Consider the following 17,660-nt stretch of genomic DNA (forward strand, 5'->3'; position numbering starts at 1 on the left):
TTCACTGAGAATATATACATTTTTTCCACATTTTCAAACTTTAAAACGGGTCAATTTTGACCCACAGGACGACACGAGGGTTAAACAACTCAGTACGCTGACATGAAAATAACTGTAAAACTCTAAGAAAGAGAAAAGAAACACAGTAGTGATATTCCAAACTCAGTTTATTATGTTTGTAATATTTTGATTAACAGTCCCTTGTATATCTGTACACTAAACTACAATAAAATAATTACAATAAATATGAAATTACAGCCATTGGACAACTGCATGAAAAGGAGTACGTTCTGATATATTTTTTCTATGTGTTTGTTTTCATATAGCTAGTGGGGGACCACAAGTTCAGGGTGTCTCTAGTGACTGAATGTGCGCATTAATAGTAAGTGGTTTCCAACAGCTGGAAACAAACAAAGACGAGAGGTAAACCATATTTTCAGACCACATAGATGGAACATCAACATCATACATTTTAGGTTTACCTGTGAATGTGCTTTTTAATGTCAGTGTAATACTGGCAGGTGAGCTGCTGCCAAGAAAGAACTAGTTGGGTACACAGGGTGTTGAATAGTAGTTTTATATTCATCTTTAACAAACTGCAAATTTGCTCTTTTGTTTATAGTATTTTATCCCAATGCTCCATCATAACCAATATTATCTGTAACTGGCTTCAGACTAAATAATAATGTCATCATTTCTCCAAGTCAGTATAAATATCCTCATTATTATTGTTTGTATTCCAACATTTCCCAGTGGAGACACCCCAGCTCTCAGCATTTCTACTCAGTCTCATAAGTCCGAAGTTATAATACGTGTAAAAAACAAATAAATAAACAAGTGATGTCCTTTATGTGGGCACATACAATACATGACTTTATTGTGTCACTTCTATCCTAGACTGATGCAAGTCACTACCAACAATATTTTCTACAATATACTTTTTACATTGTAACCATAATTACTTCTGTGCAAGCGTGCCATTTGGTTTAATTACTCTTTGAAATATGTAAATCTACCCTGGCCAAGAGACAGGAGTATATACACTGCTATTGATATGCTCTATGTACAACCAAAACTGAGTGTCTATCTGTGTGATTGTACTCTAGCAAACAGAAACATCAGTGTGTCCTCAGCAGGTCCGTCTACTATTTGATCCTTTAGTGTCTTGAAGCTTAAGCCCAGATCTGGAAAAAGAAAGAAAGATCAGACATTACAAGATGTCACGAGAAAGAGCACACTGAAGTCTGCACTGCTGTCAGATCGGGCATTAACAGCGAACATCTCCTACCCGAAGAGTGTGGTCCCAGGAACCTGTGCAGAAGGCCGTCCCATCAGGGGAAACACGCAGCGTACTGACACGGTTCTCATGTCCAAACAGAATAGAGACTCGTGTTCCTTTGAGAACATCCCAAACATTTATGGTGTAGTCATTGTAGCCACCAAACAGTAGCCGGCCTGGGGGAAAAATTAAACACATAAATGGTTTTAACATCATCTAAAAGCAACATCTTTACAATCAGAAGGAATCACTCTTCTGTTAACATCAATTTAACTCTGTATTCAGAATAAAAGTGAAGAGAAAGTGATAAATGTCCTACCACTGAGGGAGAAATCAACACTGGAGACCCCAAATATGATGCTCTCTTTGGAATAAATGGCCACTTCTCTGTCTGCCCTCAAGTCATACAAGCGGCACTGTAACAAAGGAGAGAGTTTGATTTTTAAAACTGATTTAAATATGTTTCTAATCGCAGGGAGGTTTAAGATAAAATCAAGAAATACTATCTGAGTACTTACTGTAGCATCATCTGAGCCTGATGCAAAAGCATCTCCACTGGGATAATATCTATTTAAAAAAAAAAAAACAGACAGCAAGACACAGTTAGCAACGATAACAAATCACTCTCTTCAAGTCATTATGTGGAAGATTATATTTCTGACTTTTAGTGACTCCCAGTGGTAGCATAAAAAAAGATGCTGTGGCTTCAAATGAATACAAGAACCATATTGATTGCACAGATTTTCATTGGGAATGTTTCATTTTGGCTGACAAAAACATAAGAATAATATAAAGGTACTGTCAACACATAAAAATCTTTCATGTAAAGCAGGGGTGTCAAACATGCGGTGGGATGACATTGTAAAGTGTAAAAAGAAGAAGACATTAACTGCAATTTGTAAACTATAAATTTAAAATAATTTCTAGACCATGACAAGTTGTTATGATCATAAAGGAAAATACCAGATTGCACATTGTTTTGTTTTTTTGGGGAGGATTTTGTGTCTTATTTTTGTAATATCTTGTCTTGTTTTTGGTGCTTTTTGTCTGACTTTTATCACTTGCCTCATATTTTTGACGTTTTGTTTCTCGTTTTTGTCGTTTTGTTTCCTTTTTGTCTCATTTTTGTCATTTTGTGTTTTGCTTATTCATTGTTTTGTGCATCGTTTATGTCATTTTGTTTCACACTTTTGTCATTTTTTGTCTCATTTGTCCATTTTTTTTGTCACTTTGCAATTTTTGTTTTGTTTTGTGTCGTTTGTCTCATTTTTTTGTCATTTTGTTTCTCGTATTTGTGGTTTGTGTCTCATTTTTGGAATATTTTATCTTGTTTCTGTTGTTTTTTTAAAGTAAAATACTATATTGGTCAGTCTCAGATTCCTGTGACTAAACATTTTGTGCCTTTGTAGACACTCTGTGATCTGGAAGTTGTAATGTGTAAATGATAAACTGAGATATAATATTGTTGAAACTGAACTTACTTTTCTTAAGAAATTTCACTTTGTAGAAAGATAATTCCTTAAATGTGAATATTTTCAGAATGTACTTTTTTGAACTAAAACAAAAGAAAAATTTGGAGCTGTCGTTATTTATCAGTTATTATGTTATGATTTTACTGGTCTGGCACAGTTAAGATCAAATTGGGCTGAATGTGGCTCCTGAACTAGAATGAGTTTGACACCCCTGATATAGAGGCTTTAAAATATCTGCAATTTCCTTACTGAAGGATAAAATAAAAATATACTATACTTAAATCAGAAGTAAAAACTGATGCCGCATCTCGAGGCAGTCACTTACCGCACACTATTTATGTCTGATTCATGAGTTTCAAAGGACTGAATACACTGTCCTGAGCGCATGTCCCACACGTTAGCCTTCTTATCACAGCCCTGTCAGAACAACAAAGCAGAACATGACACAATATTTAAAGTTTAAACTGTTCCAATGAGTCATGATCGATGCTGTGTACAAAAGTGTCCTCACCCCTGAGACGAATGTGTTTCCAGTCTCAGATGGGGCCAGGTCCAGACACAGCACGTCGGCTGCGTGTCCATGGAAACTCTGCAACAGCTGCCCGCTCTCGACATCCCATAATGCACACGTTCCATCCCCGCTGGACGTCAGGATCTTTAACACAAAGAAACCATGAGGAGGAAGAACAACGGCTGCTCTGGAGTTTAACAAAAAAAAAGTCAATATGGGCTGAGACAGGGCTATAAATGGACCATCTTTACTGTGTGAAGCATCACGTGACCACGACGTCAAACAGGAGCAAGTGTGAATTATTAACAAAGCCATCTATCCCAGTGTGGAAGGCAGTGATTTCTGACCTGCATATCGGAGTTGGTGAAGCTACAGGCGGACAGGTAGTTTGTGTGCATCGCCACTGACTTCTTCTTGGCGGCCAAGTTCTCATTCTTGTCCAGGGACAGAGGATACACCGAGCATTTGTTGTCCAGGCCTCTGTGTGTGCCGAAAATAAACCGAGCTTATGACAAAACAGAAAACCACAAAGACAACACAACAGATTTGGACCACCACGGGCAGTAACACACTCACCCACAAGCGACAGCGCAGCCAGAGGGGGCGTAGGCGCAGGCCATCACCCAGGTGCACGGCATTGTCACAGCGTGTTCCTAATAACCATCAAAAGACAAAGCTGCATGAGCCGCACCGGGACAGTGAGAATTCATTAGGCATAAATGGAGCAGAACAATGAGCTTTGGGATGGTAAAAATCAGAGATGATGCAGTTTGTTTAAAATCAAAAACTTTGAAGGACATATTTAAACAAGGCCATGGTCAGTTTTCAACTCTAATAGTGATTTTTTCGTTATACAAGCAAATTCTGCTTTTTACGCCATTACAAGACACATTAGACATCTTATTGATGTGCAAATCATCTGTGTTTTACGCCTCATAGATTATATTTTCTACATGATATTGGGGAAAGCTGACATTCTCATAGAAGGAGATGGAATAAACACAAAAAATCTCAGCATTTTCTGAAGGCTAAAACTCGTATAGATTTACCTTGTTGGTGGTGAAAGCGTCCCACACAATCACTTTCCCATCCTGCAATCAGATATAAAAGACATTTATCCAACATCAATTCTACTTTACAGTCGGCTACAAACTATAAAATCAGGACTCTGAATCTCAGCGTGTGTGTGACCTGTGAGGAGCTGACGATTCTCCTCTTGTCTTTGCACCAGTCCATACACAGAACTTTGTTTCCGTGTCCCTTCAGAGTTCTCCGGGTCTTCATGACAAACTGACCGAGACCCTCCACCTTCTCTGCCACCTGATGTACTGCACAAACACACACACACATAAATAAAATGTACATTACATTAAAGCTACTACTGTAAATGGCAGCAGCAAGGATTAAAGTACAGTAGGCCCACGCTGAACGGAGGAAAAGGCCGATATTAAATAAATCTTATCTGTCATGTTCCCAAATAGCTTCAATCTCATAAAACATGCATGATCAATAGATTATCTAGTTTTCACATTATTATTTCACAGCCCTGCTTCTTTTACATTCTGAAACGTGATTGGACAAAACCAGCCCACAGTAGATAGAAATTATGATGGAAGCAGTGGGCTGTAAAATGGGGAGGCAAACAAACAGCCTGCAGCCAAATCGGTCACATCAGGCCAAACCAGATCCGTAATCTGGCCCCTAGAGACTCAGATTCCCTGAAACAACAGCAATATTTAACCTCCGTCAGAGGAACAGCAGACGGCTACGAGACATTTTCTACTATTTGTCCTGTCACAGTGTAAACGCAGGAGTGAACCGAGGCCTCTCCATTTTCAGACTCACGCTCGACATCGTGCAGCTTCGCTCTTTCCTCCTCCAGCTTCGACTTCAGCGTCTCCGACTCCGTTTTGAGATGAGCCAGAGTCTCGTTCAGCTGTACCTCCTGTGTAGCCATTTCAGGGATTAGAGGGGATCTCATATATTTCCTTTGTGCAGGAAGCGATCGGCAGCGAAAAGGCTTAAAGCGGAGCTAACAGCTGATGCTGCTGCTGTCATGACGTCAGAGGGATGAAGATGATGCTCCTCAGTTTCCAGGGAGGAGGAGGATCCTGCATCCCGGTGATGCTGCGAACAGCCTCCATCCTCAGCAGCGCCCTGCCTCACCACACTCAGATAAATAATGCATTTACACACACGTAAAGCTAACAATAACAATGCTGATTGTCTGTGGTGTAAAAACAGAGCAGACACGTGTATCAATCCGACATTTCTACCTAGGAAACGATAGAAATGGAGCAAATATGTTTTCATAGCAAGCATAATAGGTCATATAAGAAATAAATTAGTAACTATGTCTTGTTTGAATTTTCTTTTCAGCTGTCAATTAATCAGTCTCTACAGATTCTCAGTCATCCAGGTCGTTGGAACTGTGTGTATAAGATGCTGCATAACTAAACTCACTACTGTTAATTTATTCCTCTACTCATTTTCACATTTTATCAGGGCTGTAAAGACAAATGCTTAATGACCTCATAATTTAGTATTCTGGGGCAAACTGTATTTACATTTGGCTATTCTTGACTAAGTGAAATAAAAAACAAACAAACCAACAACAACAAGGGATTCACTTTCTTCTGGACAGCAATTAAACAAATTCATACCTATCAAAAATCACTTCTTTAGTGAAAAATGATAATGTCCATTTCGATTTTTAAAAGAGTCTGAGGTAGTGTCTGGTTTCGTCTGAATGACAGCTACAAATCCAGTAATATGCAGGTGAGAGTGGAGTAAAAAAAGAGAAAAGTAGTAAAAGCTCCTACTGCAGAAGCTGAAATCTAATAGTGCTTGGAGGTACTGATTGAAAAATGAAGCAATTAACAGATCATCAAAATAAATGCAGATTAACTGACATCAAAAGTGTAATTGATTTATTGACCTATCATTTCAACTTTAATTAAAAAAAACACATTCAAAAGAATAAAACAGGATTTTTCTTCATTTGATATTCAGCAAGAATTCTGCAGTGCAAAGACCTCAGTCATTGTTAAATTCTGGCCATTGTTCTGCTTTTCTGTGCTGTACACGTTATATTTAAAGTAGAATAAATACAATCAGAAGCAGCCACATTCAAATGGGCTATGACTTAGTCCTGAGGAGTGAAAGGTCAGAGGTGGCTCGGCGTCAGATCCTGTTTAGGAAGTCGAGATGAAGGCTGTTTGGAACCTGCAGCAGCTCCAGAGCCTGTGAGGACGAGCAGAAGGGAAACATGACCTGGAAACGATAATCTGTGTCCAGCATCAGCTGTGTGGAGCCTTCATGGTCCTGCAGTAACCCCTGCAGGGAAGAACAGATTGGTGTTTTTTTTTCCACAATATTTTGTAGTTTTATATAGAAGACGGCATAAAAATCAGTGGAGCTCACCTGAACTTTGCGCACAAATGATGATGTCACCCGTTTCTCAAAATCATCGATGGGTGTGTATGAATTCAAAATCTTGACAATCTGCAAATGAAAATGTGGGTGTTGATTTTAGTGTGATGCAAGAGTTTCGAACATGAAAATCCACATTATCTGTCACTAAATAAAATACCTGGACAGGGTTGAGTTCAGTGCATTTCTCAGCAATGTCTTTGGCGTCATCGTCGGTGGACTTGTTGACTTGCAGCAGCCAAGCAGCCTGAGACAGAGGCCTCAAAGTATCGATGGCGTTGGAGCTTTGAAGTTCCTTCTCTTTCAGCCACTCCTCCAGATAACTGATGTTGCACCTAAAAGAACAGGGCAGCTATAAAACTGAACTTTTAGTTTTTCCTGTAAACCTCACTAAAGCAAACAGACCTGATCTGCATTCCCTTCCTGCAGGAGCACATGTCTTTGCGCAGCATGATGTTGTTCAGGGTGGTGGCTCCTATCAAGAAGAACAGCTGTTTGATAGCCTGTCTGACGAGGCCCTGGTCCATGCCGTGGTGGTTCATGGTGGAGTGGAAGACAGAGAGCTGCTGCAGGATGGAGGAGATGGTGTAGGTCTCTGAGTCCTCATAAACACTGCTGGAGCGTTTCCTGAAGCCCGTCGGCTTCATGCTAGAAATCCCCTGTAAGCTCTCGTGCTCCAACATACCGGGTACTGTTGAAGAAAATACAGAAGCATGCTTAGACTGGCTAGAAAAGCAAGATAGTGACTGATGATGAATAATTCTGTACAATACCAATAGCAGGAGTGAGAGCTTTCTCCGTGGTGGTGATAAACTGATGATAGATGTGGATGGCCAGATCGCTGAGAATCTGTCTGTGTTCGGACAAATCAAAATTCTTCAAGCAGTTCTTTATTTGGCGAGGAGTGCTTTGCTTCAGGAACTCCTTCAGTGAAAAGGATGGAAAACAAAAGAAGGTCAAATATGTAACTTTATCATCAGACAGAAGCTATGACAGACGAAGACAGTAAATCCACACCTCCTCCCCGCTGTACTGCTTCAGACAATTGAGCAGCTGGTACGTGTTTGAGAGCCAGAAGGACAACAACTCAAAGTCTTTGTGGTAACTCTGAAACATAAAAAAAATGTCAGTTGTATTCTTAGATCAACAACATCACAAAGTGGGATTACCAAAGTAAACTAAGCTGCTGCCAAATATGAGCTACACAGTCATGAATTAATTTTTATTACATTTATGATCTACAGTAGAGATAATGGCTAATGGACTGAGGATCAGCCTCACCATGATGACCTTTTTGATCCCACCAATGACTGCATTCATCAGAGACTTGAGTTTCATTTCATCGTTCAGGTAGTCAGCATGGCGGACACACATGAAGAGGATGTAAGCGGGCAGGCCGGGGATCATGTTCACCACCACACCTTTTGGCTTCAAGTCTGTGGACAAATATGAGTGTATCCATTTAGTGTGTTATTATTCTATGTGTTTAGGACTCAGGTTATATGACTGCTAGCAGAGCGCCTGATATACTCAACATAAATGGTTCTGATCTGATCATATAACAGACACAGTAAAAGGGAAGCATACCCAGAATTATGTTCTGAATGAGCCTGGGTTCATCCTCTCTCTTGTACTCCAACATGCCAAGGTACTCTTTAGGAATGGCAGATGGAGACGCTTGTTTTGCTGTGTGAGAAACAACAAATGTGATAAATATGGAGAAATTACACATGGCATTCTGTGTGTACTATACAAGCCGTACAGCTACCTTTCTGTGACATTTCAAGACTTTTTATTTGATTCTGGAGCTTCTTTATTAATCTGTTTTTCTGGTCCAGCATCTCTTCAAAGTCCTGGAAAAAAGAGGAAATTGTTATTGTCGTTCATGTAGACAAGAAATTAATTTATACACTCATACTACACCCTTCATACGTGCACACACCATGTTTTCAGCAGTTAGCCGTGAGGTCTCATGTCTCAGTTTCATCTTGACTTCATTCTCCATCAGCTGCTGCCTCTTCAAGTGTTCGTTCTCCTCCTCCAGCTCCTCCACTCTGCCGTCTAGCTCCCTTTTTGCCTCCTCCAGCTCCTCAGCTTTCTCCTCAAAGTGCCTAAAAAGCGTAAAAATCGGGATGAGTCAGAAATTACAGTTGCTCCTTCAATCAAGAAACAGACTCCATTATGTTTGAGGAATTTACCTGCGTTGTGTGCTTTCTTCTGTTATCCTCCTGTGAAGAGTGTTCGTGATCTCTTTGTCTTTTTCTTTTGGACAACATGAACAAAAAAACAAACATTAGAACAAGTAAAACACTAATGTGAAAACAACCTTGATGGTGAGACTGTTGGACAGAAAAAGCGATCTACCTGCCAGTTCTCTGTTCTGCTCCTCAACAAGGCCTTCAAGCTCTTGCTTTTGTCTCTGCAGCTCTGAAACCTGCAGTTTCAGCTCCGGTATAATCTGTGGATCAGATCAAAGCTCAGATCACAGGTTCTGCACTTCATCAATCAAACAATGAAATACACAACGAGGATTGTGTTAAACCCACTGAGTTTTCACTGCTGAGCCTGGATACTTCTTGGCGAATATTTTCATTCACATTACTTTTCTCCTGGAACAGGTTCTGCAGTTTGCTGTTCTCATTTTGAAGATGATCCACTTTCAATGTCAAACCCTCCACTTGGGTGTCATATCTTTCCTTCTGCTCCCTCTGGTGATTCTCCAGAACCCTGCCAACAAACATGAAACCATGTTTAACACATTAAAGTGTATCCAGGTTTGTCACATCGTTGCAGAATTAGGCACAGTTGATTTTAAGTGATTGGATTGCACGAGTTAACAGTAAAATTGTAGACCTGGTAGCTTTCTGCAGGCTTTCAAAGACTACCAGCAAATCTTCAGCTTCACAAATCCTCTCAGAGTCATCAGGAGTGAGCCTTTGGAGAAACGATGTGTGAGATTAAATGCTTGAAGGAGATCTAAAGAGTAAAGTGAACACTCGAAGCAGTTGGATTACCCCAATAGAACCTCCTCTTCAACAACACCACCGAGAAGCTGTCTTGTAATCTCGCTCATTTTAGCTGCAGAAAAATATTCAGAGACCATCAGGAAAATATTTATGCATGTATAAGGGGCTCACTTTCATAGCATAGAAGGAAAACTGTACTTTTTGCTTGCTCCGACTGTTGCTTCATCTTTCGGTCCATGTTATTCTTCTGATTCTGCAGGTTGTTCAGGTCTCTGCGTAGTTCAGGAATGACCTTGACGTGCTTGGTGAGCTGGATGACTTGTTCCTGCAGGTCAGCGTTCAGCTGCTCCCCCTCCTCTATCTTTCCTTGCAGACTGACTCTCTCCTCTTTCAGCCTCTTTATCTCCTCTTTCAGAGTTTCCACCTCGTTCTCATGGTCCTGTCTCTGAATATCAATGTTGTTCTCGGCAATCCTGCCAAGAAACAGCTCATTAACTATCTGAATAAACTGACCAGGCTGTGAAAAAGTAGCTTTGACTAAAAAAATATCTGTACAATGCTGATTTTGCATTTTAATAACTTACTTTCTAAGCCTTGCTTCATTTTCTTTCTCTTCCAAAAGACTCCTTTTCACTTGATCGAACCTCTCTGTAAGATAGTAAAGAAGTACAAATCACAGTCCACTCAAAGTAGTACATATAGGCCTCCTGACTTTTATTACCTTTAGCCTCTTTGGTGGAAACTTCAAACTTTTTCTCCAAGTTCTGCTTTTCAAGATTTAGTGCATCTATCTCCTTTTGAAACTGTGAAATGGTCTATAGTGAGAAAAAAAGTGTTATTTGAGACAGCTCAAACAGACGGCTTCATCCAGAAGCAAAAATGGTCACAAACTGTATAAAACTTTGGGCATTAACTTCAATACTGACCTGACTAGCATCTTCTTTAGCTTTCTTCTCTCTTGCCTCCAGAGATGCCTTCTGGTTGCTTGATTTTTCCAGCTGTGCCTCCAGACCCTGAAGTCTGTCCACGGTTTGAGAATGAGAGCTGGCCAAGCTCGTCAGTCTTTCCATCAGTCCACGGTTCTCTTTGTTCTGTCAGGATACAGGAATTTACTCATATCCTCTACATAAAACCCACAGCTTAAACAACTCTGGAGGCTCCGTTACCTGCTCTTCAACCTTCTTTCTGAGCTGCTGCACCCTGTAGGACAGCTGAACGTTGAGCACCAGCCGACGCATGGTTTGAAATCGCCGCCGTGCCAGCCATGCTCTGGCATACTTCTGGAGAACCAGTGCTTTGTGCTCCTTCAGCATCTGTTGGGTATAAAAGACATAGCTTTGTTGAAAGTGGTTGTAGATTTTATTTAGTAACAAAGCATATTAAATGACGCTATTGATGAATTAGGAACCTTTAGGTACAGACCTTCTTGTACCGTTTACGAGCCATCCATCCTCGTGTGAAGGCCTGGATGGTGATGGAGGCCAGACGGACCACATGGTAGACCTGCCTCAAACGGTAGCCTCTCCAGTGTCTTTGGATCACCACTGCCGCCCAGCCCTGCTTCAGCATGGCAGCGCTCACTGTTTTACTGTAAGTTTGACAATAAAACAAGTGGGTGTCAGTTTTAAAATCTGAATTTTCGAGCATGCAGGACAACAAAACCGCGCTCTGTGTGAAATGGCTCTCACCGGATCGTCCTCTTTCCACGGATGTACTGCTGGAGGATGATGGCTGCTTGTCTCAGGGCCAGATACTTCCTCCTCTGACTCCATCCGCGGACATGTTTCTGGATGGTTACGCAGGCTCCTCGCAGTCGGTCCAGACGCAGCTTCTCCAGATAAGCGACCTGACCGGCTCGGAAGAAGATCTTTGTCCGGCCAAACTTGTACTGGTTGGAGTCCTGGAGATGAACACAAGAGAACAACGTGACACATAAGAAGGCAGCACGCAGTAATGTCTATATTAGGAGGTGCTTTATAACACAGCTAACCTGAATCAACCTCTGCAGCACATTCTTGCAGGTTTGCTTCTTATCATTGAGGTCTGCCTCCAGATGTGACATCAAGATACTGTATCTGCTGTAAAACTCAATGTATGTCCACCTGCAAACAAAAAGCATGTTAGCCAGTAAAACAGGAACATTTAGAGATGACAGTATTGTAAGCTGATTAATTATATGTATGCATCAAAGTTACCTGGATGGATAGCTCTGTGCACTGATACGAATAGTTTCAAGGACTCCACAAGCTCGCAGCTGCTGCACGACCCTCCTGGAGTCATATCTAAAAACACAAGCAAACACTCACGTACAACAAAAGCAGGCATGTGCAAATGCTTTGGTGACCAAAGAGTGAAATATCAGAACCAAAGACTAATTTGTACTCACTCAAATGGGAGCTTTTCATCATTAGGCTTAATGCAGCGCACATAGTGAGGGGTGGTCGCGTTCAGCGTTTCCATCAGCAAGGAGAGGGAGCTGCGAAACTACATTCAGCCACAGAGGGATTGAGTATAAGAACAAAACAACAAACTGAAAACTGCATTGTAAAGTGGAGTTCCGTTTACGGCAAGGACAGAGAGAGACAGGGTAAACATTTTCACCTTATCTCCCACAGAGGTTCTCAGCTGTTTATTGGCCGGTTTCACTGACGGCCTGGCGGGTCTCACTTTAACACTCTTACTGGTCGCAGTGTTTCGCTCCTCCTCTTGGAAAAAGTTGGCCAGAAAGGGAAACTGATAACAGTTGCAAACAGGAAAAATGAGTTAAGGTGAGAAAAACAAACCTGCAGCGACTAGCTTTTAAAGTAGGGAAACTTTTCCTTCTTTTCAAACATATAACACGGCCATTGACTACCTCACTGCCTCTCATCAAGTCTACCAGTTCTTCATAGAGAGCATCCCGGTTCTTTTCAAGGAAACCTCTGCACTGATACTCTACCTGGTGATAAAAAAAGTTTTAGAATCCAACAACATGAACAGTGCATAAAATTTTGATACTAGTGATGTCAGTTTTGAGAATCTTTGTGCTACATTATGCAGACAGCAGATGACTGGACTCCACCTTGTCAGCAAAGTGCTGAATCACAAACGCCTCATTTGATAGCCTGGGCTTCTCAAACAGAGGATTGGCATCGAGGTAGTTGTACAGCTTCTGCAGCCAGCTCTGATCAGTGCCTTGTGGGAACTGTGAAGCAAAAAGGCATTTATTAAGCACAAAAAACAAAAAATTAAAAACACTGAACTGTAAAAAATTGCTGTTTTAACAGTAAAATTCTAGCAGCTGTGGTTGTCAGAATGCTGTTATAAAATTGCGGCAATATATTTCCTACATTTAAGGTAAAGAAATGTTTTGACATTGTTTAGTGTTAAAAAATGTGCTTCATTCCATATTTTACTGTAAAAAAATGTAACCTTTAAATATTTGAAAATTTACATGAAAATGCCATTTCAAATAAAGTTTGTGTAACTTATTATAAATATTTCAGCATTTTTCCATTATCAGCACAACAGTTAGTGTATTTAACACTAAATATATGTATTTTTAGCAAAAATTGCGGCTAAAGCTGTCATAAATATTAAAGCATATGTTCGTTATTAACACAAAAGTATATCAAGTTGACCAGTAACAAACTGTATTTTTTACATGTAATAAATGCAGAAATTGCCATGTTACTTGTTATAAACATTGCAGCATGTTTCCATTATCAGCACAACAATATGTACATTTAACTGGAAATAGCTGTTTAATTTTCAAGAATTAAATGCGAAAGACGACAGTGTTGTTCTACATATTATGGCATTTTCCATTTAAAACTGTGCAGGAGTCGAGAAATTTATTTTTTTAAGAGAAAAAAAATCTAAAAAAACACACTTTTCTCCTGATTTACCTATTTACGGTGATTCGGTGTTATATAAACTGCATCAAACTGTTTTAAAGTTGCCAGATTTTTACCGTCATGGTTTGGCAGTTTTTCACCACAAAATGTACAAATGTTTTTTCTACATTTGTACATTGTCATTCATCAAATCTTACTAAGCATTCTTCATCAAGCAAGTCAAGGATCCCCATCTTTGCTTCAATCAGATCAATGACAGGCTGATTGTCATAGAAGTCTATCAACGTCCATGGGATGTCCTCCTTCATGTACTCCTCTTGCTCCAGTTTGAACACATGCTGAAAGTCAGAGACACAACAGAGTAACCCTGTGAGCTCATAAAGTGGTGTGTGCTGTGATTGTGCTAATCACTGTGGATGGTGTCGCTGTGTACCAGGTTAAACTGCTGCTGAAGCTTCTCATTGGCGTAGTTGATACAGAACTGTTCAAAGCTGTTGATGTCAAATGTTTCAAAGCTGAGGACAACAAAAAAAACACATTAAAATGGCAGCAAAAGAAACCTGCATATGTCAAACAACAGAAGAGCAAAAAAAAGTGATATTTGCATTACCCATAAATGTCCAGAACGCCAATAAAAGCATGTTGCTTTCCTGGAACCTGCAGCGCCGCATTTATCCTGTTAATGATGCAGTCAAACAGATGGGCATAGATCTGCTTAGCCAGAGCATCTCTGGCATTTACCGCCCGCTCCCTGGGCACCGGCTTCACAACCGTCTCAGCCACCAGAATGATCCTCCGATGGCACAGCCAACGCACCAAACCCTCTGCACTCACACCCAGCAGCTCACAGAAGACTGCCAGGTGTGGATCGCTCGGCTGAAAGATAGACAAATCAAGTTTTGTATTTAACCTGGCAAATGTTTTAAGATCTGCTGTGCACAAAAATTATGAAAAGAAATACTCACAGGGACTGAAGATCTATCATCTCCTGAGCTTCTGATCTCCACATTCCCTAAATGCAGAATGGCTGCCAGGACTCTGAACACATCTAACTGAAAGGCTTCCTTCAGTCCTGGATAAGTAGAGAAAAGTGAAAGCAAAAGTTACAGTAAAAGAAATGGAAAATAAAACAAGATGACATGGTCAACAATATCCCCCGCCACATGTGATGTCTATGAGTCTATATCCAAAATAGTGATCAAGGGCCATAACTCTGTTAAATATTATCGCACAGGTCTCATTTTCGAAATTGATCAAGGTGTCCATGGTGTGAAGCTACACACTAAATTTCGTAATCCTAGCTGTAATAGTTTCCGAGAAAAGCTGTCCCCTTCATCTCGGACGCACGGACGGACGGACGGACGGACGGACGGACGGACGGAGGCCAAACCTATATCCCCTTTTTCCACTTTGTGGAGGCGGGGGATAATAACCTAAATGTGTCCAAATCAACTCAAGGATTTTGTCTTAACTTGAAAACTGTCCAAATATGCTTGAAACGTGTCCAATATCACAGAAACGTTGTTCAAAATGACGATTTGATTATTATGGAGGGTATTTTTTGTAATTTTGTACAAGTTTCAGTCTAGTCTTTCCAACAACTTGCTCCCCTGCTCACCACTTCAGAGCCAGGCTGCATCTACCCCATTGATCCAGTAGGTTAAACAGTTAAAGCGCTCTTTACCCAGCCACGCTGCATTTACTTTATTCATCCAGCAGGTTTGACTTTCCTCTCAGTCTTTCTTGTCGTCTCAGTTTCGTGTTGTTTTTGTCATTTTGTCTCATTTGTGTTGTTCTATTTCTTCGTGTTTAGTTGTTTTGTGTCTTATTTATGTCATTTTTTTGTCTCTTTGGGGTGGTTTGGTCTCCACATTCTAACTGTTTCCTACTCTACTCATCATCTGTAGAAAGATGTTTCACCATGTCGAATGCATGCTCCAATAACTTGCTCCTCTGTTCACCACTTCAGAGCCAGGCCATCTACCCCATTGATCCAGTAGGTTAAACAGTTAAAGCGCTCTTTACCCAGCAGTGAGAAAGTGCGTCGAGTCTCTTCCATGTCCTTCTTGTCGTCTACACCTTCAATAGTCGTGTCACCGCCCATGCAGGTGTATCTGAACTTATCCGCAGTTGCTGCAGATGAAAGAACACATTACTGATTGACTGTAGTTGTATGTTCCCAGTGATTAACTATAGAATAAACTACACAATAAATGCAACTGTAGTGAAGAAGCAGCAGCAGCAGCTCTGTATCAACGCTCACACAGTCTTAGGTTCTTGAACTCTGGCAGGTTTGCACTGGAGCACATCTGGTAGAATATGTGATAATTACGCTCGTTGTCTGCCTGAAAATAAATCACAATCATGGGTCAGATATAAGAAAACCCCCTAAAAACAGCAACTAAAAGAATGCTCATCTCCCACACTACCTGAAAAACCACTCTGGACTTCTCTAACAGGTAGGTCCTCATGTTCGCTCCGATGATCCGGTACCTCCTGTCAAAGCTGATCTCGGTGTATTTCCCAAATCGGCTGCTGTTGTCGTTTCTGGTGGTCTTTGCGTTTCCTATTGCCTGAGAAAACCCATTTTAAACTCCAATTTTCAGAATGACATTAGCTATCTGTGTAAATGTGAGAGCCTCTTTGTTAAACGTGTGTGTTTCACTGTGATTAGGGCTCCTGATCCGGTAAAAGTCATACCTCTGTTATTGGATTGGATGCCAGAACTTTGTCTTCAACTCGAGTCTGACTTCCAGATTTGCTCACTACAGCAAAGTACCTCATAGCGTATCGAGCAGACACCGTTTTACCAGCTCCAGATTCACCACTGACAATGATCGATTGATTCTTGTGGTTTCTGAGGGAAACAAAGGGATATAATGCAGCTATAACTACACTGTACTTTCTGTTTGGCTGTGTGAGGTTTTATCTACCTGGCCATCTGTTTGTAAGCCTCCTCTGCCACTGCAAATATATGAGGGTCCATGTCTCCCATGTTTTGGCCTGAGTAGGCATGAATGATGGCATCTCCATAGACAGGGAGCTGTTTGTAGGGATTTACAGCCACCAGTATAATACCTGGAAATGTGGAAACAGCACTGCCTGAGCCAAAAGTACAAACTGCTGACAGTGACTTGGATATAGTCAGACAAATTAAAAGCTTCTTGCTGTTGTACCACAGTAAGTATAGATGATTCTGGACTCCACAAATCGCACTTTGAGGTTGTGTAGAACTGCAGGTTCGTGCAGGTAGCTGAGAGCTGTGAGGTCGTTCTCCCCCACCAAGATGTCCGGGTTTCGAAGAGGAGGCAGCTGTGGTTTAGACGGATCAACCGGGAAACGGCACTCCTGTTCAGAGACAGATAATCATTTATAAAAAGCTGGTGATTCCCACCACCATAAATCCATTACAGTTACATGTAAAGGCTGTATCAGTCACTGTTTACTTACGGTGCCATCTTCAAGCAGCAGGTCAAGAACATTATCTCCAGAATGGAAGTCTCTCAGAATCTCTGCTGATTTCCACACATGTTCTGTATCTGGTATCCAAACTCTGTTGTACTGATGGAGACGAATTTGAAGGTGACACTTTAGTAATGGTTTCACTTACATATTAATGCCATGGTTGTGAAAGAAACTATTAAATCCAATACATGTAACATTGTCCTTTTATTCATAAACTTTAATTCTTCTTTTTATGTAAACTTGAAACATCTTAAAGAACAATTAAACCATATGGTTGAGTGTTTAGACTTTACATTCCTCTGTATTCCGTCTGCCCTCGACAAAGTTTCCATATGTCTCTGTAACTCTTCAATACTCCAAACAGTATGGAAACGTTATCTTAACTGTCATGAAAAGTGACATTTTCTCTTACCTGGGTATAAAGCTCCAACACAGCCATGTTTGTGCATTATTCCCGTATCTTCTTCTGTCTGTACATTTGTTTATCACCTGCTTGTATCACTGTACTTTCCAGGTTAGCAACGAATTTGGTCCTGCCCCTGCAAACTATGCCACAATCAAGTGAGACACAATTACATTAAGATTCGGGTCATTACTTTCAAAATAGTAGTCCCACTGAAATAATGCAAAACGGAACATCCTTTGAAGCACTATAACTGAGGCTTCATTACATATAACACACTTTGTGTTACCACTTTA

At 40.7% G+C, this 17,660-nt stretch overlaps 2 protein-coding genes across 2 annotated transcripts; both read right to left on the reverse strand.

Moving 5' to 3' along the window:
- Positions 1 to 149: 149 nt before the first annotated feature.
- Positions 150 to 5,344, reverse strand: gnb5a (guanine nucleotide binding protein (G protein), beta 5a). Its single transcript, XM_022192943.2, has 11 exons — positions 5,108 to 5,344; positions 4,454 to 4,590; positions 4,312 to 4,353; positions 3,839 to 3,915; positions 3,610 to 3,742; positions 3,263 to 3,406; positions 3,077 to 3,168; positions 1,798 to 1,846; positions 1,599 to 1,695; positions 1,289 to 1,455; positions 150 to 1,184 (listed from the first exon to the last, which is right to left on the reverse strand). The coding sequence occupies exons 1-11, from the start codon at positions 5,241 to 5,243 to the stop codon at positions 1,173 to 1,175; spliced, it is 1,086 nt and encodes a 361-aa protein (XP_022048635.1). The 5' UTR covers positions 5,244 to 5,344; the 3' UTR covers positions 150 to 1,172.
- A 116-nt stretch (positions 5,345 to 5,460) lies between these two features.
- Positions 5,461 to 17,495, reverse strand: myo5c (myosin VC). Its single transcript, XM_022192902.2, has 40 exons — positions 17,374 to 17,495; positions 16,947 to 17,057; positions 16,673 to 16,844; positions 16,430 to 16,574; positions 16,197 to 16,353; positions 15,926 to 16,069; positions 15,760 to 15,841; positions 15,522 to 15,629; positions 14,462 to 14,568; positions 14,107 to 14,372; positions 13,930 to 14,011; positions 13,694 to 13,834; positions 12,722 to 12,844; positions 12,515 to 12,598; positions 12,262 to 12,393; positions 12,047 to 12,144; positions 11,856 to 11,942; positions 11,651 to 11,762; positions 11,349 to 11,560; positions 11,083 to 11,248; positions 10,827 to 10,973; positions 10,587 to 10,751; positions 10,382 to 10,475; positions 10,245 to 10,308; positions 9,859 to 10,133; positions 9,709 to 9,772; positions 9,548 to 9,628; positions 9,241 to 9,421; positions 9,059 to 9,152; positions 8,893 to 8,956; positions 8,637 to 8,805; positions 8,463 to 8,547; positions 8,282 to 8,380; positions 7,976 to 8,130; positions 7,712 to 7,801; positions 7,468 to 7,618; positions 7,100 to 7,385; positions 6,855 to 7,029; positions 6,686 to 6,766; positions 5,461 to 6,598 (listed from the first exon to the last, which is right to left on the reverse strand). Exons 1-40 carry the CDS (start codon positions 17,398 to 17,400, stop codon positions 6,446 to 6,448), a joined length of 5,229 nt encoding a protein of 1,742 aa, XP_022048594.2. The 5' UTR covers positions 17,401 to 17,495; the 3' UTR covers positions 5,461 to 6,445.
- Positions 17,496 to 17,660: the final 165 nt, after the last annotated feature.

The sequence above is a fragment of the Acanthochromis polyacanthus genome, chromosome 8 (genome assembly GCF_021347895.1).
Source record: "Acanthochromis polyacanthus isolate Apoly-LR-REF ecotype Palm Island chromosome 8, KAUST_Apoly_ChrSc, whole genome shotgun sequence".
In the NCBI taxonomy this organism is placed as follows: Eukaryota; Metazoa; Chordata; class Actinopteri; family Pomacentridae; genus Acanthochromis; species Acanthochromis polyacanthus.